The sequence below is a fragment of the Terrapene carolina genome, unplaced genomic scaffold (genome assembly GCF_002925995.2).
Source record: "Terrapene carolina triunguis isolate 2854851 unplaced genomic scaffold, T_m_triunguis-2.0 Scaffold85, whole genome shotgun sequence".
Lineage (NCBI taxonomy): Eukaryota > Metazoa > Chordata > Testudines > Emydidae > Terrapene > Terrapene triunguis.
Window position 1 is genome coordinate 3,358,230 of NW_020664436.1, and position 27,357 is coordinate 3,385,586.

Genomic DNA, 27,357 nt, shown 5'->3' on the forward strand with positions numbered 1-27,357 from the left:
AACACACACGAAAAGTGCCCCAAACCACTCCTCTGTTAACTGTAGCAGCAGGCGTCAGGGGGTCAAGGACCTGGTGAGCTGCCTGAGCGGGGCGTCTAGGATTAATCCTCGCCTGCCAGCTACACAGCGATCCTTCCCTATGGATTCAGCCTGGAACCACCTGCGTCCCCGAAGCAAGCGAGGAACTACAACTCCCAGCATGCGGCACGGCGTCCTCAGCCGTCCCCGCACTGCGATTGGCTGGTTGGGGGGGGGCACTTCCCCCCCACGTGACTCAGGCCAGCAGCATCTGCTATTGTCCCGGGCAGAAGCAGCCTGAGCTGCCCCCGCAGGCGCCGGCTCCGTGCGGGACGGGCTCAGCCAGGGCCTATGGCAGCGGCGCAGGGGGTTCGCGGGTGTCTCCTGCGGGGGCCCCTCCGTGCCCGGCTGGGCAGGGGCTGCAGCTCCGGGGCTCCTGTGCGGCAGCAGCAGCAAGCGCTGGTGGCTGCCCCCGCCCCGGCTCAGGTGAGTGGCGGGCAGCAGCCCGGCGGGTTAATGGGAGCCTCGGCGTGGGGAGAGGGGCGTCATGTAGGCGGGCAGGTGTCTGGCTCAGTAGGGAGGTTGTGGGGGGCAGCTGGGGAGGAGGGAGTTAAATGGGGGGACAGGGGAGAGGGGCTGGGGGGGTGGGAGTTAGCTAGGCAGAGGGGGCCAGAGTGTGACTGGATTTGAGGTTCAGATGAGTGCCAGCCACTGGGGATTATATGCATAGGGGATAATGGGGCAGTCGTTATTTAGGGGGAGGGTGCCAAGGAAGAGGGTGGTTTGGAGGCTATGGGTTGCCTAACTGGGGGTGGCTGAGGGGAGAAATGGGGGATCATACTTTATGGAGCAATTAACACTGACACAAGGCCACCTCTGGGGCGAATGCGTGGGAGGGGGGGTCAACAGCTGAGCAGCAGGGAGGTGAGGGCTTTTAAACAAGATGTTGGCACAACCACTTGCTCTTACCGAATGTGCCAGGAGACCTTGGACATCTATATAGAGGAGGTAGCCTTGTGAAAATGCCTATCACCGTGAGCTGCAGGGTGCTAAGTCTGTCTTTCTTGGAAAGCTGAGTCGCACAGTCAGCTACTTTGAGGGGGAAGTTATCTAGAAGAAAGAAAAAATTGGGTGGACTGTAGAAAAATTTTTATAAATCTGTTAAAGGTGCTCCTATTTTGCCTTTTCTGTCCCCTTAATACTGAGATGGGCAACTACTGTTTGAACACTGATGATCTTGGTTTTAGATAGCACTTTTTTTTCCCCCTTAAGAGATCCTAAAGTGCTTTACAGAAATATTGTGTACAGAAATCCTTGCTCTCACCAGTGAAAGGTAACCACATCTGGACTGGAATGTGGCAGCTGGATAATAGGGGACAACAGTGCCATATGACAGTTCACAGCTGGAAATGAAGGTGAAAACCGTATCCCTCTAATCTTATCTATTTTTTAAAAAAATGGGGAAATACCTAAGAATAATGTTCCCTATTATTGTAAGTGTGAGTTTATTCAAAGGGCAGGTCCTTGTGTAAAGGATGACTTTTTAAAACCGCTGTACAAGTAATATTTTATAATTGGAAGTAACATCACATAGTTTACGCTCCAGACTGAAGTGTTGGGTTTAGTAATGTACTACTACTTTCAATTTGGTTTCATTCAACATTTTCTGATTTCTGTTTAAATATTCCTCTGGAGTAATTGCAACTATAATATCCTAGCATTGGAACTGAAATTGACTGAAAACAATCATGAAACTGAATAGTTTTTCACTTGTCCAAGATGAGAAAAAAACAGTTAAATGGCATATGTGGTGAAAAGTAAATTAGATTTTTTTTTTAATTCTTTCAGTATTTATAATCTACCATGTTACTAGTAAGGAATTCTGTGCATTTTAAAATGTTCAACCTGTATGTGTTAACTTTAAGCAATAATACCTCCTCTCCCCCATTACAGGCTGTTTTTTGTCTCAAGTGTAATAATAATACTTATCTCTTAATTACAGTAATATTATTCTCTTGTTTAGTAATAGTGAAATTCCAGCTCCTTTATCCATTTTGTAGTGAACAGGTCATTCAGCAGAAATGTTTTTCCGTTATGGGTATACTGTACACTATTCAAAAGCACATTATCTGTAAATGCCAGAAGTGGCCATCTTTGTTGAAATTGGTCATCTGGTGATCAATTGGATGTAACCCAAGAGGTCATGTGGACTTCCTAGTAGGAAGGCTGTTTGTTTACTTTGCAAAGCTGTCTTGAAACTGAATTTCCTCAGCAAAAACATTGTCCTAACTAGGCTGCTCCCAATTTAACTGTTCAATGCCTCGAAAATTAATTCTACCTCCTTAGTGCCAAACTGGGGGTGGAAGGGCACAACCGAAACATGCAGAATGTAAGTGTCTGGCACACTTCTGCAAAAATAGGACTTGACATACAGAATAATCACAATTTTTACATGACTTATTGATTATTCTCTCACATGGCAGCCCCTTAACAAGCAAAAAATAGACTGGGACTAGGTTCTGGTGCTGGATTCTGGGTTACTGGAAGTCAGTAATATTTTTAAACTGACAGTGAATTTAATACTTTTTACAAGAAATCAAACTGACAGTAAACAACTTACATGTCAGTAAAATTGGCTCAATAATTTAGAAAAATGGTTGTTTGGTTTTTGATGGTTCACATAGTAGACTTTTTAAATTATGTGACCACAAGCAGAGCTTTAAGCCTAAAATTGCTGTCCTAGAGACTGCATTTTTTAAATTGCTCAATCAGGAGTACCTTGCTCTTTTAAATGCTACTTTGCAGGTTTTAAAGCAGAATATTGTCAATCACCTTTTTTTGCGAGAAGAGGAGAGCACTTGGGATATCTGGTGGATAGATCTATGACTTTTATGTGTATGGTGGTGGCAGTTGTATTGTGGTCTAAAATGTCATCTGAATCCCCCTGCGACTTAAGCAGCCAATCAATGTCAGTTATGCCATGTAAAATGGAGTTCTGTATCCCCCTTTCTTCTCTCTCCTTTCTGGGGGTCAAATGGCAGGAAGGATACTCTTTCCAAGTTCCTTCCACAAAATAAGCACTCAGATGGGTCACCAGAATCAGATGCTGCTTGCTGTAAATTATGCAGATATTCTAAATATGATAACGTTTGCCACTTGGCATGCCCCTCGGTAGGGTTTGAATATGGGGCTCCTTTCTGCCATCCACCTAAATGAGGAAGGAGGTGTTATCCCCTGAATACTACCCACTTGTGGCACCGAAATGAGATGTTACACACAATACATGTTGCAGATCTGGGTGTTGGGGAAAAGGCTGGAAGTGGAAGGGATGTGTTGGGTGAGGCTGTAGCATGCAGCAGTGTGGCCTTCTGTATCTTAGACAGGCCCACCATGGGGTTGCCTAAGTAGCTCAAATTACGTGATATTTGGGCTTATCTTTTAAAGACTTGGTGGCATTTTTTACTTACTTGCAGCCCGTGGGGTTTTACACTTAATTTGGGGGCCATTTTTCTCTGGGCTTTTTTTTTTTTTTTTTTTGGACCAAGCGCTGCCCCTGCATGCAGTATGATGGTGCAAGCCCTGCCCCTTTGTTTTTTTTTTTTTTTTTTTTTTTTGGTTTTGTTTTGTTTTTTTTTTTTTTTTTTTTTTAGACCAGTCGTGCTTGTTTCTTCAGCCCCAGCAAAATCCTCTACAAATGCATATTTAGTGATTTGTCAAGACAAACACTTGATAGTTTTTTGTTAGTGTCAAAGAAGTCTGTTAAATCTTTATAGTCTCTGGAAACTGAAGTGAAGAATGTCCCAGGGCTGCCTGGGGCTGAACCTCTTGAGCTTTGGCTTTGCCCCCCTTCCACCCAGGGGCGTGGGGCTCGGGCTTTGGCCCCCCCCCACGCAGGATGGCGGGGCTCAGGCTTCAGTCCCTGCTCCTGGGGTCATGTAGTAATTTTTGTTGTCAGATGGAGGTCGTGGTGCAATGAAGTTTGAGAACCCTGCGCTAGGCCATTTTGTGATATTCTTAATGGGTGTTAATATTTCTGGTGATAACTTTTTAAATTTTTTTATATTTGTGGAAAAATTACTCTAGAAAGCACAATCTGACTGACACATCCGGAGGCTTGACGCTCTGTCACAGAGAGTTACAGGAATAGTTGTTTAATATATATATTTTTAAATATTCAGTGTGATCTTCTAACTCAGGGGTCGGCAACCTTTCCGAAGTGGTGTGCCGAGGATTCATTTATTTACTCTAAGTTAAGCTTTCGCGTGCCAGTAATACATTTTAATGTTTTTAGAAGGTCTCTTTCTATAAGTCTCTAATATATAACTAAACTATTGTTGTATGGAAAGTAAATAAGGTTTTTAAAATGTTTAAGAAGCTTCATTTAAAATTAAATTAAAATGCAGAGCCCCCCGGACCGGTGGCCAGGACCCAGGCAGTGTGAGTGCCACTGAAAATCAGCTCGCGTGCCGCCTTCGGCACGCATGCCATAGGTTGCCTACCCCTGTTCTAACTTCTAAACATCTAATATAAAGTGTCAGATTGACAGCCCAGGAGTCTGAAGTCCTTTGTTCACAGATCAGGTAGCAGTACAGTCAGTAGCAGAGCAGGCTTCCCCAGCTCCTCTCTATCAGTGTGCCTCAACTGACCTTTCAGGGTGGGATGAAAATAGTTCAGAGTCCATAACCATTTAATCCTTGGCCTTTCTACTGAGGCTATTGATCATGCCAGTGAGTGCTAACTGAAGAGGTGTGTTTTTTGGTAATGTAGACAACAGTCCCACTAGAAATTGGAAAGAGAACTACCAAGCTCATCTCGCGTGTCTGTGAACAACCATTAGTTAATGGGAACTTGCTGTCAGCACCAACCTAGGCTCAATTTGAGCTAGAAACCTAAGTAGTTAAGGATGGATCACTTGATGATTACCCGTTCTGTTTATTCCCTCTGAGGCACCTGGCATTAGCCACTGTCAGAGGACAGGATACTGGCCTAGATGGACATTTGGGTCTGACCCAGTATGGCCATTCTTATGACTCTTCCCATTATCAGTCCCCTAAACTGTATCCGGGTATAAGGATATGACAACAAGCTAATGAATAGGAACTTCTAGCAGTCAGGATGAAAACATGATCTCGGTTATTTTACACAAGCCTGTCTGCTACACACCAAGCAAAGATTGTTAGTTATTTACAAGAATACTTTTAAAGGGACCATATCAACATGAGTCTGCCGATCCATATGACATGAGTTAGTGGTGAATCTCTCAGTTTGCATCACTTGGGCAGAGGGAGAGGGACAGTTGGAGTCATGCTTTCACTGGGGAAAGCCCTCGGTAGTAAGCTTTCCTCTCTTCATTCACTTTAAAGTTGTCAATCTTTTATAACCTTGTGTAACACCAGCTTTTGCATGCTTGTGGTGGAGATTTTGTACGGATTCTAAGGTTATAATGAGAGATTGTCATGACTGATAACTAGGTCACGCTTTGAACTTCTGTTTTATTTTTATTTTTTTTAGAAAAAGCAAAAACATCAATGCATTTTCTTTTTAATTACAAGCAGCTTCTAGCACTCAAGCAACATTACAATAACAAACCATTTTATGCAGCTGAAGAAAAGTCCAATTAAGGAAGCAGATCTTGATTTCAGAAAGTATGTTTAAATAGCTAAAAGATTTATAAAACTACAGTAAAACCTGCTTTAGCGACCACCTCTGAAGAGAGACCACCAGTCACAAGTGAGTACTTTCAGAGGCCATGGAACTTGCCCCCCTATAATTTAAATGTGAAGAAACTGAAGAGCAACCACCTGTCATCTGCAACCAGCCACATTTTCTTACTCCCTTCAGTGCTGGGTGCCCAGCCAGCAGCCACTGCTCTCCACGCTGCCTTCAGAACTGGGCGGCCAGAGAACAGCAGCTGCTGGCAAGGCACCCAGCTTGGAAGGCAGTGCTGCCGTCAGCAGCAGAGAAGTAAGGGTGGCAATACCATACGTTTGAAGAGAGACCACCTCTTACAAGCATCCACTTCTGTGAACTCCCATGAGTGGTTGCTCTTGGCAGGTTTTGCTGTACATTGGGACTGTGTCCTTGAAGAGAGAGTCACTTTCACATTTATAATAGGCAAAGGTTGTTGGTTATCTGCTAATATGTGAAACAACTAAAGGATGTGAAACAACCACAAAGTTAGCTGAGGGATGAGCAAAGGTTAAAAGTCTATAAACTTGGCTGTGTGCTCTTTCTTATACTTTGTCTACATTAGGGAATTTTTTTACCAGAAATTACCACCAGAGCTAATGGTGGTTCATCTCTCTCTGCTAGCTGGAGGCCTGGTGTAGCACTCCCTAATGTCAACAAGGCTACACAGAACTGGCAGACACACCATGTGGTCTGTCTGCACTACCCCCTGGGAGTTAAAGGTAGATTTCCTCCACTGCCTGCTCAACTGGAAGCCTTCTTAGTAGTTACCATGGATGAATCATGTATAGGGTCTGAGCTGAGAGCTTGTTTGTGTGTTGATGAGTGTCTGTAGTTATCAGTTTTACCTACTGGTAAATGCAAACAGAGAGGGCCAGGGTCCTGTATTGGTACCCGATACTGTTCTGTTGTTCAAACTGAATCTGGTATCCCTTTTAGTGTAGTAAGCAAACTTCAGACAGAAGCAGGCCTAGATTTCCTTCTGCCTGCTGAAAATGGACGATCGAAAGCAGAAGTACTGGTAACTCAAGGTATGACCACACTGCAATAAAAGACCTATGACACAGTTGCAGCTGGCCTAGGTCAGCTAATTTGGGCACAGGTTGCGAGACTAAAAATTGCTGAGTAGACGCTTGGGTTGGAGTCCAGGCTCGGAAACCCGCACCCCTCGCCAAGTTTCCGAGCCTGGGCTCCAGCCTAAGCCCTGAAACCCGGAGAGTGGGGTGAGTCTACAAGCCTGGGCTCCAGCCCAAGCCCAGATGTCAACACTGCAAATTTTAGCCCTGGGAGCCTGACTCAACTGACCCGGGATCTGAGGCTCAGTGTGGTGGGTTGGTTTGTTTTTTAATTGCACTGTAGATGTACCCAAACAGGGCTAATGCGCCACTTCATGTAAGCAGACACTTGTGCTTCGTGCCTCTTTTCAGACCTTACCAGTCCACTGGCCAAGCCGTATCGAAAGTCCTCTGGACTCTTGCCATTTAATTACAAGATCTTTGCAGGTGGAGAACTGAAGTAAATTGAACAATGGTCTCTGGGAAGATTATGCTCCTACAAAAGGATTATCTTTCTGCTTTTTTAAAAAGGGTTGCATTGTTAGAACAGCTGCGAATGAGTCAAAATTACTTAGACTATTAGATGTCACCTCTGCACCTCCCACTGTTCTGCTCTCTGTCTGGCTGCACCCAGTTCCACCCCACATGCCCTACGCTGCCGGGCTGATCTGTTCAGGGAGTGCATCTCCTACCTGTCTTCCACCCCCGGGAGTAGCACACAGAAAATCTTCTCCAAAAAACTTCTGAGGGGGACTAGACAGCTGTATCTAGAGTATGGAAGATATTGTAAATATCTCTAAACATAGTGCTAGGGCTCCCTTGTTTAAACTACGGAGTGACTAACGCTGCTGGCTAGAGCCAGGCACAAGGTGGATTTGATTTAAATCACTAGCCAGGAAGACTCGATTTAATCATGGTTTTCTACATAAAAATGCATTCTTGTTGATTGTTATAACCTTAATACATATTCTTCACAACTCAGAGATAGATGTAGGTTTCATTTTTAGAAGGTAGACACTATACATTTTTAAACAGTGATTTATTTTGAAAACTTTTCCGTTTAGTTTTACACCTATATCAGAAAATTAATGATTGTTTGGTTATTTCATTTACCAAAGGTAATTGAAGCAGATATTTATGAAGTCATTGGGAGATGAACTATCTCCAATTCAACAGGTTAATCATTAATATTTGGAGGATTTTCTTGCCATGCTGTATTAGGAGGAGAACATCACCAGACAGACATTTAAATTGTTTTATTTAAATCAACAATGTTAAGTATTCTGGATTTTTTTCTTCAACAGCAAACATAATATTTTAACAAAACAAGCATATGTCCCTCACTTCTCACATTTATCTCCAGACTTCCTCTCCCGAAAATCTTCTATTCATTGAACTTTTTGAAACTTTCACTTTTAGAGAGAGGTAAGGGATTGACTCTGTGTACACAAATTTCCAGAGGGACAATAGAGTTGAGGTCTGTTATTTCTCACCTCTATATATTTATTTATTTAGTTATTTATTTAAAACATTTTTGCTGTTAACAAGCATGTTACCTCTGGAGACACAAATCCACAGTTGAGAACTGCAAAACTAAATATTTCTGAGTCCCATTGGGTAGATAACCTATACAGAAGCCTGTGGAACCCCATAAGATTGGGTCCCTAATCCATGAACTATTGGAACTCATTTACAAAACTTTTCTTAAACATTTACATGAATATATTGTCTCATACTATAGAATTAGAATTTATAATCCCTATTCCATGATGAGATATCTTTGAGCTATAATGTATCTTAATTAAAACTATCTTTAGATAGGTTTTTTCCTCAAAAAGCATTTTATCAAAAAAATCTGATTTAAATTTTTTTTTTTTTTTAAATCATTGATTTTTTTTGTTTGTTTTTTTAATCCACCTTGGCCAGGCATAATGTGGGCAGGGCCGTGCATCCTTGCTTCACAAGTACACCTCTACACTTTACCCCCTGGCATCCGACCTGTGCGGGCAGAGCAGTTCTGGAGCTCTTTCAGGAGCAACTTTGGATAGCTCCTCTGTATAGGTTCTTATACCATGCTCATCAACCCAGTATCTGGGCTCCTTCCAGTAACGCACTGAGTGATGTGACTAACATCTGTCACGTGGCTTGTTCTCTCATCCTCTCCATATCATCCACATAATGCAGCCCTAGAGTCCAGTCACTCATTTAACGTCTGAGGTTATCTTATCATTTAACCTTTAACCCCTTGCCCATTATAACCTAACAAGGACAGCTAGAATGACTGGAACTGGCCACTGTAGTCACAGGACTTAAAATATTCCCTTTTTCTTTAACTTGCTAACACAAAATCTGTCTCCTTAAATGATTTTGTGATGTTGTGTCTGAAGAGCATTAATGGAAACAAAATGCATTGCATTTCTAAGAATCATTTCCACTGCATCTCACACACCTCATCCCATTATTGTAACCTTATTTCGTTCCATTTAGAATCCTAGAATATCAGGGTTGGAAGGGACCTCAGGAGGTCATCTAGTCCAACCCCCTGCTCAAAGCAGGACCAATCCCCAACTAAATCATCCCAGCCAGGGCTTTGTCAAGCTAGGCCTTAAAAACCTTTAAGGATGGAAATTCCACCACCTCCCTAGGTAACCCATTCCAGTGCTTTACCACCCTCCTAGTGAAAACGTTTTTCCTAATATCCAACCTAAACCTCCCCCACTGCAGTGACTGCTCAGTGTCAATCATAATTATTCAATTGGTCTCCATAAAATCTTAATATAATTCCATTAATATAAATGGAGAAATGTGAGCATCCACCACCAGATAAAAGCATGTAGGTATTTTTAAAAAAACCCAAACACTTGGTAATTCTATAGCTCCTCTCATTTGAGCCTCTGAAAACCCTTATAAAAATGGTTCTAGTATTATCCCTGTCTTACAAGTGGGGAAGTGGAAGTACAGTGGGGTTAAATAACCCTACAGGTTAGTGGCAGAGCTGGGAGTAGAGATCAGAAGCCCTGGCTCCTAGTTCTCTGATATAACTAGTAGGCAAAGCTTGGTAGCTTTCAGTAGAGTGAGATGAAAGAACTACTTGAAAAGGTACATCTTGTGGTCTCAGTGCATCCAAGACTTCAGCTTTGGGGTTCATCTGAGTGTGCTTGTTCAAACCTTAACAGTGTAAAAAGCTTTTTGAGGCAGTTGTATATCCAGACTTGCTAATATACTGCAGCATGCTGCTTAGGAGTAATCTCACATGGGAAGTGGTTGGGGATTAGCCCAAAGGCAGGGAGCAAACTGGCTGCAGTCACCCTGTCTGTCTTCAGGGTCTCAAACCTTAGGCTCAGCTCTCCATGTTAATAGCAGACCATGGATCTCAGTTCCTTTGTGTCAAATTGTGGTTTTGTTTTCAAATTTTTTCACAGTAGCTATTTCTTTAGCCAGAGGCTTCAATGATATGATAGACCATGGGATAGGAGGTGGAGGAGGGAGAGTGGCCACAGGGAATATGGGTGGGAAGCTCATTTATATAGTTTTACTCCAACTCCAAGGTGCGTTTAAACTTGGCAGAGTTGAGATATGGGGTGGGGAGAGAACCAGGTACAAGCTTGATAGGCGCCATTCATAGGTTTATTCAAAAATCGAGAGATTTAGAAATAAAATTAATGAGGATATTGCGTTATTGTGAAGTGGAGAGAGAATCCCAAAGACTTCTGAAGCCTGTACAACAATACAACCTACTCTCATTTACACTGGTGCATATCTGGAGTAGCTCCATTGATTTCAGCGGTGTCCAGATTTATGCTGGTATAATATTTTAGAATCCAGCCATATAATCTAGATGACGGAAAGCATACCTGCATTTCTGAGGCATACAGGTGCAGTTTGAGCCTCTTAGAGAAAGCATTCTAGTCTTCCACACAACATATGTTGAACCTGCAGGCATCAGCAGAAGCAAAGTTTGGCAAATAGCTCTTTCTGAATTAGTTTGCTCTGGGAACAATCTGTTCTATCACTTTAATGTGTTAATTTAGATGCTGGCACTCTCTCTGCTTTTAAAATAAATATTTCTGGAGGGGTTTTCTAAAGTCTTAATCCCCATCCACAAACAAGTCTGGGTTTGTTCCCCAAGTAGCTAAGAGATAGAGGTAACTCCCTCGGCGGATCAGTGGTTGCAATTTCCTTACTTGGAAATAGGTAAAAGACAAACTTTCCTTTAACTCTCTAATACTCCCATTCTTTATTCTTAGGGACATTTTGCTGGACCACTGGTCTGTAGTTGATCTCCAGAGCAGAGTCCTTGCCACTTGCTGTGAAGATGGTCAGGTTATAAGCAGGGGGTTATGACACTGAGTAAGAAGCCAGCAGCTGCTGACACCATGATTTCCTACCAGCACCCCTCTGTGAAAGGGATGAGATGCAGAATTATTTATAACGAAGATGTTTATAATCAAGCATCAGCTTCTCTTAATGGCCCAGTAAGCAAAACGGTGGCCCTGGGGCTGCTGCTCAACTTTAACCCTAGTGCACTAAACATTGCGTAGGGTTGCTAGTTTTGGTTGGACGTATTCCTGGCGTTTTCATCACATGATATAATCTTTAATTAAAGATTAATCTTTAATTCCTGAAGGCTCCAGGCAATCCTAGAGGGTTGGCACCCTATTTGGGTGTTCTTTCTTTCTTCTTTTTTTCCCCTTTCCACCTTTTGTTAGCTGCTGTTTGATACGGTCTGTGTCTTGAGCAGCACTTGTTTGAAACTTAGATTTGCCTATCCCACCCAGGCCTGGGAGTCTCTTCTTAGCTCTGCCCACATTCGATCCCTATTGTACAGTTCTCTGACCCCCTGCCCTTGCTGGTGTTTTACTTCCTTTAATTACACATGCATAGAGCCCTGCAAATCTGCAGATATCCGCAGACCATTTTTACAGCTCACAGATAGGATGCAGATACAAATTTTGTATCCGTGCAGGGCTCTACACATGCAGGAAGATGAAGCAGGGGTTTCAGATAGTGTTACAACCTGGAGTAACTACACCTCTACCCCGATATAACGCGACCCGATATAACACGAATTCGGATATAACGCGGTAAAGCAGTGCTCCAGCGGTGCGGGGCTGCGCACTCCAGTGGATCAAAGCAAGTTCAATATAACGCGGTTTCACCTATAACGCGGTAAGATTTTTTTTGGCTCCCAAGGACAGCATTATATCGAGGTAGAGGGGTAGTCCCAAATGTGTTATGCTTCTAGCACTTTTAGGCACACACAAGGAGAAGAGACCAGCATTGTGTTAGTTACAGCCTTGTTTAAAACACTGTCATATTACTATTAGGGGTTTTAGCACTGCCTCCCTGACTAGTTACACAGGGCCTTTCAGCTGGGAATCATGTTAGCCAAGCCATGTCCACAGCACAAGGCTTCTAACACAATTCAAGCCGGAAAACCATACTAAATATGGCTGTTGCCAACAGATTTAAAAGACCGTTCAAAGTGGCCCAATTTGTTCTTACGTTGGACAGGGCCTTTTGCCTCATACTTGAACTTTCACAGGCAGAAGGCTAGCGATGTACTGTCAGTTCTAACTTTTAGTTCTTCTGCTAGGCAAGGATCATGCCCAGGTTGATCAATTTGTGGACCACGAGGGCCTCTGGATGACTATTTTGGGTGTATATCTTTCCCTCTGCCTTTACATATTTAAAGAATCAAACTGTCCATGCAAAATACTTTGCAGAGAAGGCCTACAGCAACTGCTACACAAAATGGCTAACTTTAATATGGTTCCTCCCCCTTTATCTTAAATATGCAGCAGGAGATGAGAATTGGGAAACCCCTGGAACTCCTTAGCTGTTCCACTGAGACTCACTTTGGTCTTGGTCAAAATCACTTGGCTTCTGTGTGCCTCTGTTTTTCCCTTCCGTACAATGTGGATGATAATTTCCCTGTGAAGTTTAGACTCAGTTAACATTTGTACGTGTGTTGAAGACGAAAACAGCTATCATTTGTTTTATTGCTTTTTCTCCTCAGGAATTGCCAAGCACAAGAAGAAAAGGTTTCCTAACTGAACATGCTGCCCCTTTCTCTGCTTTCCTGACTGACAGCTTTGGCCGTCAGCACAACTACCTGCGGATCTCCCTGACTGAGAAATGTAACCTCAGATGTAAGTCTGTCTGTTTCTTCCCCCTCCATGTCCCAGTGAGGTTCATGTACTCCATGGGATATGGAGGTCCACCTGTAGGAACTAGAGCTGGGCAAAAAATTTCAACCAAAACTCTTTTTGGGTGAAAAAATACAGATTTGGTGACACCAATACTTTTGCCTCCCTCCAGACTTAAGTGGCAAATTTGATTTACAGACCTGTCAAGTAGGTGTAAAGTTGTTTTGGAGATTAAGCCAGCAGCCGTGTCTGTGGGCTTGTCTGTTCATGCTACCTGTATTTCTGCAAGACAGAACAATTGGCAATTATAGGCAATTGCTATGCAAAGTGCAGCTAAGTGCAGTGTTGATTCCTTGCCAGCGGCTGATCCGACTCTTTGCTAATCCTTCCTTTTGCCCATGTATTTCTTGATTGCTCATTCAGGTCAGTACTGTATGCCAGAGGAGGGAGTTCAACTGACCCCTAAATCAGAGCTGCTCACTACCCAGGAGATAATCACCCTCGCCAGGCTCTTTGTGAAGGAAGGTGTGGACAAGATCCGATTGACTGGTGGAGAACCACTCATCCGGCCTGACGTGGTTGATATTGTGGGTAAGTTTCCGGTCTGGTTTTATCCTCCTTTAGCAGTGCCACAAATCATGCAGCACAAAGATGTCTCGGCCTAATCAAATTGAGCAGCATGGCATGCTGGCTATGTTCTGAGGGAATGTTCCCTACCATGATATGAGAACCCTATTTGTGCCTGTCTGACAAATGGGAGCTGTATACCTTCAGTGGCAGGTTGAGACACTGTCTCTGCTAGTTCTTCAGTGCATTTTCTCTTTCTGACCAGTGTTGTATCCGTCTTGCCTTGATTCAGCTAGAGCCAGCTGCACTTCATCCAGGCGCTGATTTTTTTTTTTCTTTTTCTTTTTCCCCAAAGACATTCTGACATCTTGTTAGTGACAGTGGTTGCATCACTTGAGAATGAAATATGTAGTTGAGTGCAATGGGCACACCATTGTCAGACCCCCTGGGCTCAGCAAACTAAATCCCAGTGGGCTTTTGTAGATTCATAGATTCTATGACTGGAAGGGACCTCCAGAGGTCATTGAGTCCAGTCCCCTGCCCTCATGGCAGGACCAAATACTGTCTAGACCATCCCTGATAGACATTTATCTAACCTACTCTTAAATATCTCCAGAGATGGAGATTCCACAACCTCCCTAGGCAATTTATTCCAGTGTTTAACCACCCTGACAGTTAGGAACTTTTTCCTAATGTCCAACCTAAACCTCCCTTGCTGCAGTTTAAGCCCATTGCTTCTTGTTCTATCCTTAGAGGCTAAGGTGAACAAGTTTTCTCCCTCCTCCTTATGACACCCTTTTAGATACCTGAAAACTGCTATCATGTCCCCTCTCAGTCTTCTTTTCCAAACTAAACAAACCCAGTTCTTTCAGCCTTCCTTCATAGGTCATGTTCTCAAGACCTTTAATCATTCTTGTTGCTCTTCTCTGTACCCTCTCCAATTTCTCCACATCTTTCTTGAAATGCGGTGCCCAGAACTGGACACAATACTCCAGTTGAGGCCTAACCAGCACAGAGTAGAGTGGAAGAATGACTTCTCGTGTCTTGCTCACAACACACCTGTTAATACATCCCAGAATCATGTTTGCTTTTTTTTGCAACAACATCACACTGTTGACTCATATTTCACTTGTGGTCAACTATAACCCCTAGATCCCTTTCTGCCGTACTCTTTCCTAGACAATCTCTTCCTATTCTGTATGTGTGAAATTGATTGTTCCTTCCTAAGTGGAGCACTTTGCATTTGTCTTAGTAAAACTTCATCCTGTTTACCTCAGACCATTTCTCCAATTTGTCCAGATCATTTTGAATTATGACCCTATCCTCCAAAGCAGTTGCAATCCCTCCCAGTTTGGTATCATCTGCAAACTTAATAAGCGTACTTTCTATGCCAATATCAAGTCGTTAATGAAGATATTGAACAGAGCCGGTCCCAAAACAGACCCCTGCGGAACCCCACTTGTTATACCTTTCCAGCAGGATTGGGAACCATTAATAACAGCTCTCTGAGTATGGTTATCCAGCCAGTTATGCACCCACCTTATAGTAGCCCCATCTAAATTGTATTTGCCTAGTTTATCGATAAGAATATCATGCGAGACCATATCAAATGCCTTACTAAAGTCTAGGTATACCACATCCACAGCTTCTCCCTTATCCAGGGATATTGACAATAACAGAGGGAATAGTATGGATCCCCGTGGGACTCTGCAGATGAGTGGCTTTGGAGGCGGGTGGGAGCAGTTACCTATTGCCACTCAGTCTGCTGGAGAGGAATGAATGGAATCACTGTAGGCTTGGGCCACCTACTCCTGCTACATCATGTAACTGGGTTAGTAAGTGGTCCTCTGTGTCAAAGGCAGCCAAAAGGTCAAGCAGTGTGAACATGGAAGTCTTGTGTCCATGGCCATAATGTCATTTAGTGCCAATGGAACTGTCTCTGTGCTGAGCCCTGATTGTGAGGCATCCAGGATGTTGGCCGATGTCATGTGTGGTTGTTTGAGCTTGGTGGTTATTGCTGCTTCAGTTATTTTGTCTAGGAAGGGGAGGCTCTAGACTGGATGGTTGTAGGGGAGATCTTCAGGGTCCAGTGATGGCTTCTTGAGGATTGGGCAAACTATTGCATTTTTCAAAGAGTTTTGTAGGTGTGCTTGTCTGAAGGAGACATTGATTATTTCCATTGAGTGGGCATAGTAGTTCTTCACTGGCTTTTATCAGCCAGGCAGGGCATGGATCTATTTCACGGGTTGTGGCTCTAACATTTTGTGGGGCTTCTTAAGTTTGTTCTGTGTGATGGGGCCAAACTGTGTCAGGGTGGGTAATAGAGTCTAGTTTGAGTGGAGTTTCATTTGTCCCAGTGTGTTCCATACATTTTCAATTTATCTTATCCACAAAATATGCTGGCTACTCTTCCCCGTGGTTGATGCTTGTGTCAGATATTTGGGCTATGCAGTCTGGATTGATTAGCCAGTTTACTATGCAAAATAGCTGTGCTGGCCTTGGGAGTGGAGGGGTAGAAGGCTCATTTTGCATCCATTACTGCCGTGGCGTAATCCTGTAAGAGTTGTCTGTGCTGCTGGAGGATGGATGCAGAATGTGGTTTGCACTCAAGCTTTCTGTCTGTGCACTTCGCCTGCTGTAGTTGATCTGTGAACCCGAATGATCATTTTGGTTCATGTCAGGGGCAGGTTGTGGCCATTGTGTTAATGATACTGGATGTTCGGTGATTGTACTATTGGACTAACTCATTGGTGCCTTGGGCATTGTATTTGTGTGGCTTGTTCTCCTAGGGTGAATTGAAAACCTAGAGAATTCAGGGGTCTACACACATGCATTATTTTTCTTCTTATAGGTTGTCCTGTAACTTACAGTGCATGTGTCTGGCACCTAAAGACACGGTCCCCAAAATAAAGGGCTTGTAATTGACAATGGAGGAAGCTTTCACTGAGGCAAGACAGGTCCACTGCTGTGTTTTTTCCAGACTTCCAAGGGACGTGCCAGAGGCACCATTACTGCAGCAGCTTGAGAACAGAGTTGTGGATGGGGAAGTGACTTGTCCTACAGATGAAGGCAAACAGATTTTTCAGGTCTCCATTGTTCACAACTTGGATATACTCAGTTTTGTGACTTAGCACTTCTGGGCAGAGGCTGCTCAAGACAATCTGCCGCCCAAGGCAAAACTTCAGTATGTTGCCCCTGGTCCAGAGAGCCTGTACTGCGGGGCTGAGGAGGTGGCAGCTGGGGCACTTTCCATCAGAGCTGGAGGATCCTTTTTCTCCTGGGAATTGCAGTGGGGGGAGGCAGCAAGGGGTTGGGAGACTCTGGTTTGGGAGCTGGGGACTGGGTGATGGGTTAGGTGTATGGGAAGAGGCTTGGGGGTAATGGGTGTCTGGGAAAGGCAGGGGGATTGTGTGGGGGGTAGGAGCTGAGTGCCTGCAGGAGGCAGGAGTGCCCCCAGTTCACTCTCACCACCTCCACTGTGCACCCCCTTGCTAGGAGCAGGTACCAGCTGCCCACCCACCCCCAACATTTACCTGCCTAGTCCAGTGAGATGGGAGGCTCCTCCCTGCCGCTGCTTCCCACCATCAGATTTGGCACTCCTGTAGTGCACATGCGAACGGGCCTCTCCAAGCAGGGCCCAGCAGCTTGCCTGACCAAATAGACTACATCAATGTAGTTTGCACCAGCAGGGTCTCCTCAGGGCAGTTAGAGCGCTCCGCAATTCACACTAGTTCTCCCAGAAATCTGCCACTGATTGACCTATAACTAGAGCAGCCTCTGCTTCTGGGGTGGATTCTCTTTTCTAGTAAAATGAGAGTGCTGATTGTGTGGGGAGTAAAAAAACAACCAAGAAGTCTGGTTTTGTTTCCGGTAGCTTAACCTGTCTGGCTAGGATGTTCTTTCTTGGCAATGCATCACTTATCGGAGTTTCAGTTTTCAGCTGAGTCTTGTTTGCATTCCCTAACCTTTGAGTGGAAGGCAGGGTTTAGTGAAGGAAACATTTTGTTGAAGGTGAGAGGGGGAGTGTTTGTGATCAATTGGCACAAAAATATGGCTGAAGTCAAGAAGAAGTTGTCCATGTTCAATAGTTCTGCTTTGATGTAACTCTTAATAAAATTCTCTGAGTACTAGAGAATTCCTATATTCAGTATTTTGCTGATTTTGAAGTGGGAGCTGCAGGTACTTTGCTAAATGGATTGAGCAATTGGCTAGCTTTACTGTAGCTTAACGAGCCAAATAAATGTGTGTGATAGAGGAAAAAATATGTATTTGGGCTATAAAATCTTTATTGCCAGGAATCTGAGATGGCTGCGTTTAACTCACAAGTGAGTTCTGCACGTTTTCTGAAACAAGTGGAAATAAAAATTTAATAGCAACCCTGGCATTATCACATATTTTGTTAATGCCTCATGTTTAGTCTACCTACTTCTTATTTTGCTTATTTGTCTTTGGCTTTTTTAATAGCCTTTTCCTCTTTGATATTTATAGAAATAATGCAACTAATCTGGGCAGGTCTTAGTGACAATCACAAGGATGTTTATATTAATAGTTTGAAATGTATTAGTACATCATAGTTTGGCAAGTATATATGTTTGGCTGTTTTCATGACCACACGTGATATAAACTTTATCACTACAGCCATCTCTGGGATGCAAATACTGCAGGCGTTCTACCTCAGCAATACTAAATTATGGGTACATAAACTTTCCCCACTGTACATTTATTTGGAAATGTTACCGTTTGCTGCTGCTTCTAAATGGTATGCACCTTAGTACCAGTCTGCATTTTCCTGTATGGAGCATTGTGTGCTGTGACACTGTTTGAAAACAGTTTAACTGTCCAGTGGTGCTGGAAAATAACTCATCTTTTTGAAGTCGTTAGACACATAACGTGGGAAAGCCTTGCATTCAGTTAATCAATAAACTCCTAATCTGTAGTCTTGTTGTTAATTGCATTAAATAAGTAAATGTTTCACAAATTACTGGAGCACTATTCACTTAACTCCAGTATGATTAGAAATCGAAACCCAGTAATAATCTGAATGTAATAGAACACAACTGTGTAAAACCACCAGTGACCAGTGTTAGATAAATGTTTGTCTTTAAGGGAGTTTAAATTCCAATTATTGCCCTTTTAACTGAAGCATAAATCATGTCCTGCAGATTTAGATTTGGAATTAGTATCTTAAAGTGGTCTTTGCAAGATGGTCATTTATAATATACCCTTACCTGTTAGACATGGTTCACATTTCTGAATTTTACTGAGTTTAATCATTGATGGTGTTCTTCGTTCAAACTGGACAATGAAACCCGTTTGGTCCATTTCACTTCCTCTCGTTAGTTAATTCACTTTTTGGGTTTCATGTGTTAGTGCAATGCTGTTTTGTTTCCATCATTGCGGGGAAATATTTACACATATTATTTCTTAACTGAACTTATGAAAACACTCCTAATTATTTTGCATTTTTAAACCCTTTTTGTGTCTCACTCTACTTTAAGGCACCTTGCAAGTCCTAAACATGACTCACCTCCCTGAGACGCTTTCCTGAAGCAGCATGCAGTGCTTAGGGTGTTTTGGCAATATTGGTACTCTGTATTTAGCTTAGTTTTCACTGAATAAATGTTCTCTCTATATAAAGTATAATATATCTGCTAATAGTAAAACTCCTGAAGTCTGTAAGGGATAGAGGAATAATCAGTACCACGTTCTGCTAAGACCAGGGCCGGCTCCAGGCACCAGCTTGGCAAGCTGGTGCTTGGGGCGGCCACTCCGGAGAGGGGCGGCAGGTCCAGCTATTTGGTGGCAATTCGGCGGACGGTCCCTCACTCCCGCTCGGAGCGAAGGACCTTCCGCCGAATTGCCGCTGCAGATCGCGATCGCGGCTTTTTTTTTTTTTTTTGGGCTGATTGGGGCGGCCAAAACCCTGGAGCTGGCCCTGGCTAAGACGCTGGGTCTGCACTTTTTTTGTTTTTGTTTTTTCCCCCACTGCAATAATGTGGCTTGAAGCTAGTGTGGGAAATTAGGTTCTTTAATTTCTTATTTATCTACAGGCCTGCTGCAACTCCTCAGATTATTTAGAAACTCACATACACCATGAGTCAGCAACTACAACTTACTGCAGGTTTGTCAGGTCCTTTTGCCTGCTCTGAGTGCAAGTTCCTGAGGTGACTAGTAAATGGGGTATAGATAAGGCCCTACCAATTTCACAGCTGTGAAAGTGTCATGGTCTGTGAAATAAGCCCTTCCCCGTGAAATCTGATTTTTTCCCTTGCTGCTAGGAGTGCCCCAGTTGGGGGAGGGAGGGAGGCTCCTAGCTGCAAGTCCCAGCCAGGCTGGGGAGGGACAGTGGTCTTTGTAAGGCTTGTCCTTCCCCTGCATGGCTTCTCTCGGGAGAGTGGGGGAAGCTCAGACCCACCTCCGGATACCTGTTGGGTTGGGACCCCTACGGTTACAACACTGAAATTTCAGATGTAAACATCTGACAGTGTGAAAGTGACCAATTTAAAAAACCCCAGGCCATGAAATTGATCAAAATGGATCCTGAATTTGGTAGGGCCCTAGGTATAGAGTCCGTCTTCTCTAGGTCAGCCAAGACTCCCTAGATTTGTATCATATACAGTTTTTTACTGTCTGGCTGTTGAGTGGTCTCTGGCCTGGTCTACATTGTGGGTGGGGGATCGATCTAAGTTACGTAACTTCAGCTACGTAAATAACGTAGCTGAAGTCGATGTACTTAGATCTACTCACCGCGGTGTCTTCACTGCAGTGAGTCGACCGCTGATGCTCTCCCGTCGACTCCGCCCGCACCTCTCGCTCTGGTGGAGTACTGGAGTCGACGGGAGAGTGCTTGGCGGTTGATTTATTACATCTAGACTAGACGCGATAAACCGACCCCCACTGGATCTATCGCTGCCCGTCAATCCTGCAGGTAATGTAGACAAGCCCTCTGTCAGTATGTCTACACTTAAAATGCTGTAGCACTTCAGTGTAGACCCTACCTATGCCAACGGGAGGGATTCTTCCACCAGTGTAGGTAGATAGGTAATCAGCGTAGGTAATCCCCTCCCCAAGAGGCAGTAGCTCTCTTCCTAGCTCTGTCTACACCGGGGGGGTAGGATGGTATAATTGCGTCTCTCCAGGGTGTGGATTTTTCACACCACTGAGAGATGTAATATCCTAGTGTAGACCAGACCTGCGAAATTAGCTTGTGGGAGAAGGGAGTAGTGTCTCAACTCTGTTCCTAGTGGACAGACATCCATAACACTAAAACTTTCTTTAGTCAGTGTGACATGCCAGGGTCCCCTAGAGCAGGAGTTGGTGCAGTGTGGAGTATTGGGTGTTTGTTATCAAAACCCAGAGCAGGAGGGGACTTGCCTAAGATGGACTGTGCTTGTAGCTCTGCTGGCTAATAGCAGGATCCCTGCAATAAGACTTGTCCAAAAAACAAACAAATTTTGAGTCATCAAACAATTATACTTCTCTTAAGCAATCATTTTTATGGGTCTCATTGAAAACAGAACCTTTGTTTCTTCTTGCCTTTATTTATATATAAAAAAAAATTTAATAGCAACCCTGGCATTATCACATTTTGTTAATGCCTCATGTTTAGTCTGCTCCTTATTTTGCTTGTTTGTCTTTGGCTTTTTTAATAGCCTTTTCCTCTTTGAAATACCTTGATATTTATAGAAATAATGCAATTAGTCTGGGCAGGTCTCAATGACATTTACACGGCTGTTTATATTAATAGTTTGAACTGTATTAGTACATTTATATATATGCTTGTGTACAACCTCTCCTCTTCCCACCCCCCTTTGCTGACTGCAGCAGCAATTACATTTAGCAGGCATGCACTTTGGTCTGGTTGTTGCTGTCCTGGAGCGTGCTGGTATACAAACATGCAAGGTACTCCAAAGGACTGTTCTGGATTCCGATTTGTTAGAAACACCTTTTAAAATACTGTTGAGGGGCAAGAAGGGAGGGATTTTTCTTTAAGCTGCTAAGAGGTTTGTGCAGCTTTTTTACTATTATTTCCCCCTGAGGATCTCCAAGCTGTATGGGGTTACGGTCAGAGTATTTGCAAAATAAAGAATTGCCTAATTTACACAGCCCCATAAGAGTGCCTGGCACTTTACAGACAAATAAATGTATTATTCAATGCATCTGAATGTTTTCCATACAATTTAGTCCTGCAAAGTCAAATCAACTGTGTCTCCGTTGCATTATCATTAATACTGGTGATCTTCCCATCTAGTGGCTGAAAACCAACTATGACCTTTGTTTTGAGGTAGAAAGAACTTTGAGTGGTTCTTTGTTTTGTTTTGTTATTAGATATTAGATGAGTTTTGCTAGGAAATAGCACCTTTTGACTTATCAGTAGGAGGGTAGGGAGCCATTGAAAGAGAATATGCCATTTTCACAGAGAATATTCTGACCATGAAGGGGCGACGAATGTAAAAGTGGTTGTCTTTTTTTATTTAATGCTAAATGCTGCACTCCCATCTCAGACTACTGAGTTAGGTAGTCTGATCTTCTTTCCCATCCCATTTGGCTTTATTTGTATGTATTTAGCTGCTGATTATTTTTTTGGCTGAAGTGATTACGGCAGGCATAAAAGCAGCCTTAATCTCTCTCTAATCGCTACTGAGTTTACTAGTCAAACAGTGCAGCATGACACAAGATAGCTGCAAATGTTTCACTACTTAGCCTGCACAAATAAACCAGCAGGCAAGGATAGTGGCTGGTCGTGGTGAATAACTACAGACACTAAAGATTAGTTCTCCCATCTCTAATTTCTGATCTCTGGATTCTGTCCAGTCTGTTTACTACTCTCTGCAATATCGTGCCCTCCATTAGAATCTCCAGTGAATTGTCTAGCTGTGTATTCATTACACAAAGAAAGAGGCACTGATAAGAACCACATTCTGCCCTAATTGGCTAAACTCAGCTGGTGCCATAATAGTTTAGTGCTGGAATCCGTCCGGTTCAGGCTGCAGCATGAAAGTCTGATTGGACTCTGCTTAAACCTGTACTTACTAATCTTTCCAGCAGTGACATCTGTAGTGGCTCCTGTTGTTTCTCTGTTGCTGGAAGCTTGCTGGTTGATCAATGCCTCCATGTCTAGTTGGCAGCCGGTATCAAGCGGTGTGCCCCAAGGGTCGGTCCTGGAGCCGGTTTTGTTCAGTATCTTCATTAATGATCTGGAGGATGGCGTGGACTGCACTCTCAGCAAGTTTGCAGATGACACTAAACTGGGAGGAGTGGTAGATATGCTGGAGGGTAGGGATCAGATACAGAGGGACCTAGACAAATTAAAGGATTGGGCCAAAAGAAACCTGATGTGGTTCAACAAGGACAAGTGCAGAGTCCTGCACTTAGGACGGAAGAATCCCATGCACTGTTACAGACTAGGGACCGAATGGCTAGGCAGCAGTTCTGCAGAAAAGGACCTAGGGGTTACAGTGGACAAGAAGCTGGATATGAGTTGACAGTGTGCCCTTGTTGCCAAGAAGACTAACGACATTTTGGGCTGTATAAGTAGGGGCATTGCCATCAGATCGAGGGACGTGATCATTCCCCTCTATTCAACATTGGTGAGGCCTCATCAGGAGTACTATGTCCCGTTTTGGGCCCCGCACTACAAGAAGGATGTGGAAAAATTGGAAAGAGTCCAGTGGAGGGCAACAAAAATGATTAGGGGGCTGGAGCACATGACTTATGAGGAGAGGCTGAGGGAACTGGGATTGTTTAATCTGCAGAAGAGAAGAATGAGGGGGGATTTGATAGCTGCTTTCAACTACCTGAAAGGGGGTTCCAAAGAGGATGGATCTAGACTGTTCTCAGTGGTACCAGATGATAGAACAAGGAGTAATGGTCTCAAGTTGCAGTGGGGGAGGTTTAGGTTGGATATTAGAAAAAACTTTTTCACTAGGAGGATGGTGAAGCACTGTGGAATGGGTTACCTAGGGAGGTGGTGGAATCTCCTTCCTTAGAGGTTTTTAAGGTCAGGTTTGACAAAGCCCTGGCTGGGATGATTTAGTTGGGAATTGGTCGTGATTTGAGCAGAGGATGGGACTAGATGACCTCCTGAAGTCTCTTCCAACCCTGATATTCTATGATTCTATGATGTGTGTTCTGAGGACAGCTAATGGGCAAGAAAAGCAGTTACATTGATGTACCTTCTTCTCCCAGGCTGGAAACACAGCACGTTCCCCTACTGGCAAACGGATTGTGGTGCTAGCTAGTGCTTCTCCCACAACTGCTGGCAACCGTGGCCTGGGCCAGCGGTGGCCACCCCTTCTCTAGTAGCTCACTCCTGGTGTATGGGGAAGGTTTGAGACATCCAGAAAGGCAAGTGAAGAGAAAGTTGATTCTTAAAGAACATCGCTGTTGTCCCTCTGCTTCCAACACTCACAGTACTGGGTGTACGTCTTCTAAACCGCAACCCCAGCCCCAAATACCTTCACGCGCCTCCCTTAGGGTATGTCTACAGCTCAAGCTGGAGATATTTATTATTCCCAACTCAATGAGACATATTCATACTAGGTCTCATCGAGCTAACACGCTCAAAATAGAACGTGGCCGCAGCCTCGCAAGGGGCAGGAGCAGCTAGAGGCTCCGAGTGATGCCCGTCAGAGACGCTAGGTACATACGCAGGCCAGATAACCCCTCCCTCCACTTGCATTGCCACAGCTACGTTCCATTGTTAGCACGCTAGCTCTATGAGGAACCAAAATAGAATCTAGTGCTCACTCCTGGAGCTAACAAACATATAAGGCAGGTAACATTTCATTTTTGCACCTTAAATAGACAGATGTGTATCCGAATACAGACAGGGCTTGTCGACAGTAAACAATCTGAGGAACACTAAAGGTGTAGATCCATTGGAGGTAGTAGTGGTGGGAGTGCTTGAGTACCTGGGGACCAGGTGGCCACCTGCTCTTTTACCACTGTGTTTTTTAGTAGAACTGCTCCAAGCAGGGTTAGATGCCATGGTGATAAAAATGCCCGTACCCTATCCACACTAACGCTCCCTCTATTGATAACGCAATGGGTGGGAGACTTCCAGAAAGAATCTAAGATAGACACAGCCAGAGGGAGTAAACCTACTGAATAAGATGCCGCTTTTACACAATCACTTCTTATAGCAGACCTGTACTTTAAGGAGACGAGAAAAGGATGGTTTTTTTTTTTTGGAGAAGTATAAGCTGAACACTTTTACTAATCAAAACGACATAACTTAAATATAGTGGAAACCACACACGGTGAATTGGGTTGTAGTGAAACAGAATGGCAATCCCAAGTGATTCCAGTGCATCACCATTTTCAGGTTGCAATCCCAGTTAGGTAAATCCTCTGCTTAGCAAGGCTTTCTCTGTGCAGGGTAAGCAGATGACTTCGCTATACAATGGTTCTAGTGTTTCAAACAAACTCTAAACACACTATAAGGCTTAACAAACCCACCATAAAGAGAGGGCGTGAAAGGAAGTGTCAGGAAAGAAAAAGAAGAAGAAACTAGAGAACTACAGGGAATTCAATTTTTAATTTCATAGTAAGTTTGCTGCCAAATTGCCAGTAACAACCTTCTGCATTTCACTCAGCTGTGCAGATGTTTCAGGCTGGTTTCGGTGTCATGTGAGCCCCATTGGTGGGACAGCATTGCCAAGTTTGGGAAAAGCCTCATAACATTCAGGTTGAGGGGCAGATTGGATACTAAACCTCATCAAGTGAGGCAATGGGTAGTGTTCTGTTCCTTCCTGGCTAGGGGCAGTTGGAATTAGCCACTTCCGTTTTCTCACCCATGTGGCAGCCTTTTTACAGTAGACACTTGGAGTTACCCAGTGGTCACCGTGAAGCTCCTAGGACTGGTGGTAACGTTGGAACTGTGTAGCTCTAAATTGGGGATTAGCCATGTCTCAGGACCCTGCAAGTATTGCTACACATGCATTTTGTGGGAATGTTGCTGTTTCTGAGACTTGAACTTGGGATGTTAATCTAATCTTTCCTCTTGTGTTTTTTAATAGCTTTCCCCTTGTGGGTCTTGCATTAGCACTGTTTGATCACTCAGACTAGTAATGCTTGTATTAATAGTAAGGACGAACTTTGAAGATTTCAGCCTTTAAGCTGTACCGCCTGAGTGTCTCTTAGCCTCCTTAAATTCCCTGTACAGTTTTTGGTGACTACAGCATGCTTTGCGAGCTATCTTAAGTTGCTTGTATAATGTTGCTTTGAGCTGTTAAAGTAGCTGCCACTTTCTCCCCCGAAATGTGGTTGTGTTTCAGGGGTGGGTGAAGTAATTTTCAGCGAATGATATGCTATGGTGTGTAAAGCCTTTAGGACAAAATAAGTGCAAGTAGTTCAGTATCTGGATCCAGTCAGGGCCCCAAGAAAGCCGTGGTTAGCGACTGACCCATTAGCGTTGGAATTCAGCTTTCGGAACTGGACAGCTGGGAGACAGGCCAGGCTAAATGAGTCCATGGGGCTTCCTTCAACATTAAAGCATTCATTTGTAGTAATAAATATAGAGCGCAGTTAATCTATGTCCAGAGCGTTTTGAAGAAGTTCTTGGAATCGCTGTTGCTTGCCACATTTTAGCTCCTTTAATACCATTTGCGGCTGGCTTGTGCTGTACTCTATTAATCTAGTAAGTGCAGCTCCAAAGACAATGAGGTACAGAAACATGTGCTGGTTGTCAACAGAGCCCACTTGGTAAGGGGTGAGCTCCCCTCTCTGACTATCTTCTCTAGTGAATTGGTAAGTGGGTGAAAGGACTTGGTGGATGGAGGGATTTGGGCTCTTGACTGCATTCATGTGAAAATAACTTTCTCCTTTCCCTAGTGATCTAGAATGTTCTCTAGAGGTTCCCGTGCATCTTGTGGTTGAACTCTGGCCATTAAACGCTCTCCTTTTCCCTGCTTTTTCCTAGCTCAGCTATACAAGCTAGAAGGGCTACAAACCATTGCTGTCACAACCAATGGGATCAACTTAGCTAGGCTGCTGCCACGGCTGAAGGAGGCGGGGCTGGATGCCATTAACATCAGCTTGGATACTCTGGTTCCGGCCAAATTTGAGTTCATCGTCCGGAGGAAAGGTACAGAAATTCAAATAACATGTCGCTGGTTATAGGGTGACATTGCCTATCTTTTTATATCCCTGTTGGTTCAGCCAGTCTCTTTCAAACTTCTGTTGGGAGAGAAGTGAAATTCCCTTCCTTAAGACCAGCCTAAAATATCTGCACTTGGCTTGAGCTTGATAGCTGGCCCTCTTCCCTTCTACTCAGCCTTCTTTCACAGGCAAAACCCCTTTTCATGAGAACGGGTGATAACAGCTTGAGGTAGGAGGTCTCATAACTACATTTGTCAATTCTCAGCTCTACACTGTTCTCCTGTTCAACATTTTCAGCCAGGAACAGAAACAATGCCCTGAAACCAATTGTCCACCATTAATAATCAAATGAAGGCATGAATGGCTGCCAGATTGTTCCCCTGCCACCCACAAAAACTGAAAATAATTCATTCAGATCAGAGGTGGTCAACCTACTCCTTGCCATAACCACATGTGACAGCCCCTGCTCCTCGCCTGTCTAACCATAAAGAAAAAGAAGATGGTCATGAGTCACTGAAACCCATTTGTGACTCCCAGCTTCAGAACCTATTATTCCCAAATACTGGATGATGATGAATACAGAATACATTCACTGTATGCCAGGTTGGTTCATGATTTGCCTGCGATTCACCAGCTCTGCTTCTCATGCTGACATTTGTTCTTCAACTCTATAAACATTTGTTTTCCTTGGGGTACAAGCCCTTCCACACACTTCCTACAGTGAATCCTGCTTAAGGACCCATCAGATGGGCAATCTTGTGTCTTCAGCAACCAATTTA

General features: G+C 43.8%; 1 protein-coding gene across 4 annotated transcripts in view; it reads left to right on the top strand.

Moving 5' to 3' along the window:
• Window positions 1-316: 316 nt before the first annotated feature.
• The window catches only part of MOCS1 (molybdenum cofactor synthesis 1), a 46,681-nt gene continuing 19,640 nt past the window's right edge, over window positions 317-27,357 (top strand). For 2 of the 4 annotated variants that reach the window (XM_026649590.2, XM_026649593.1), the window contains exons 1-4: window positions 317-504; window positions 12,781-12,913; window positions 13,334-13,501; window positions 26,400-26,564. In XM_026649590.2, coding sequence (XP_026505375.1) covers window positions 370-504; window positions 12,781-12,913; window positions 13,334-13,501; window positions 26,400-26,564 — 601 coding nt within the window. In that variant the 5' untranslated portion in view covers window positions 317-369. Of the gene's footprint in view, window positions 505-11,162; window positions 11,237-12,780; window positions 12,914-13,333; window positions 13,502-26,399; window positions 26,565-27,357 lie in introns of those variants that run through there. The other 2 variants (XM_026649591.2, XM_026649592.2) reach the window with 2 other exon arrangements.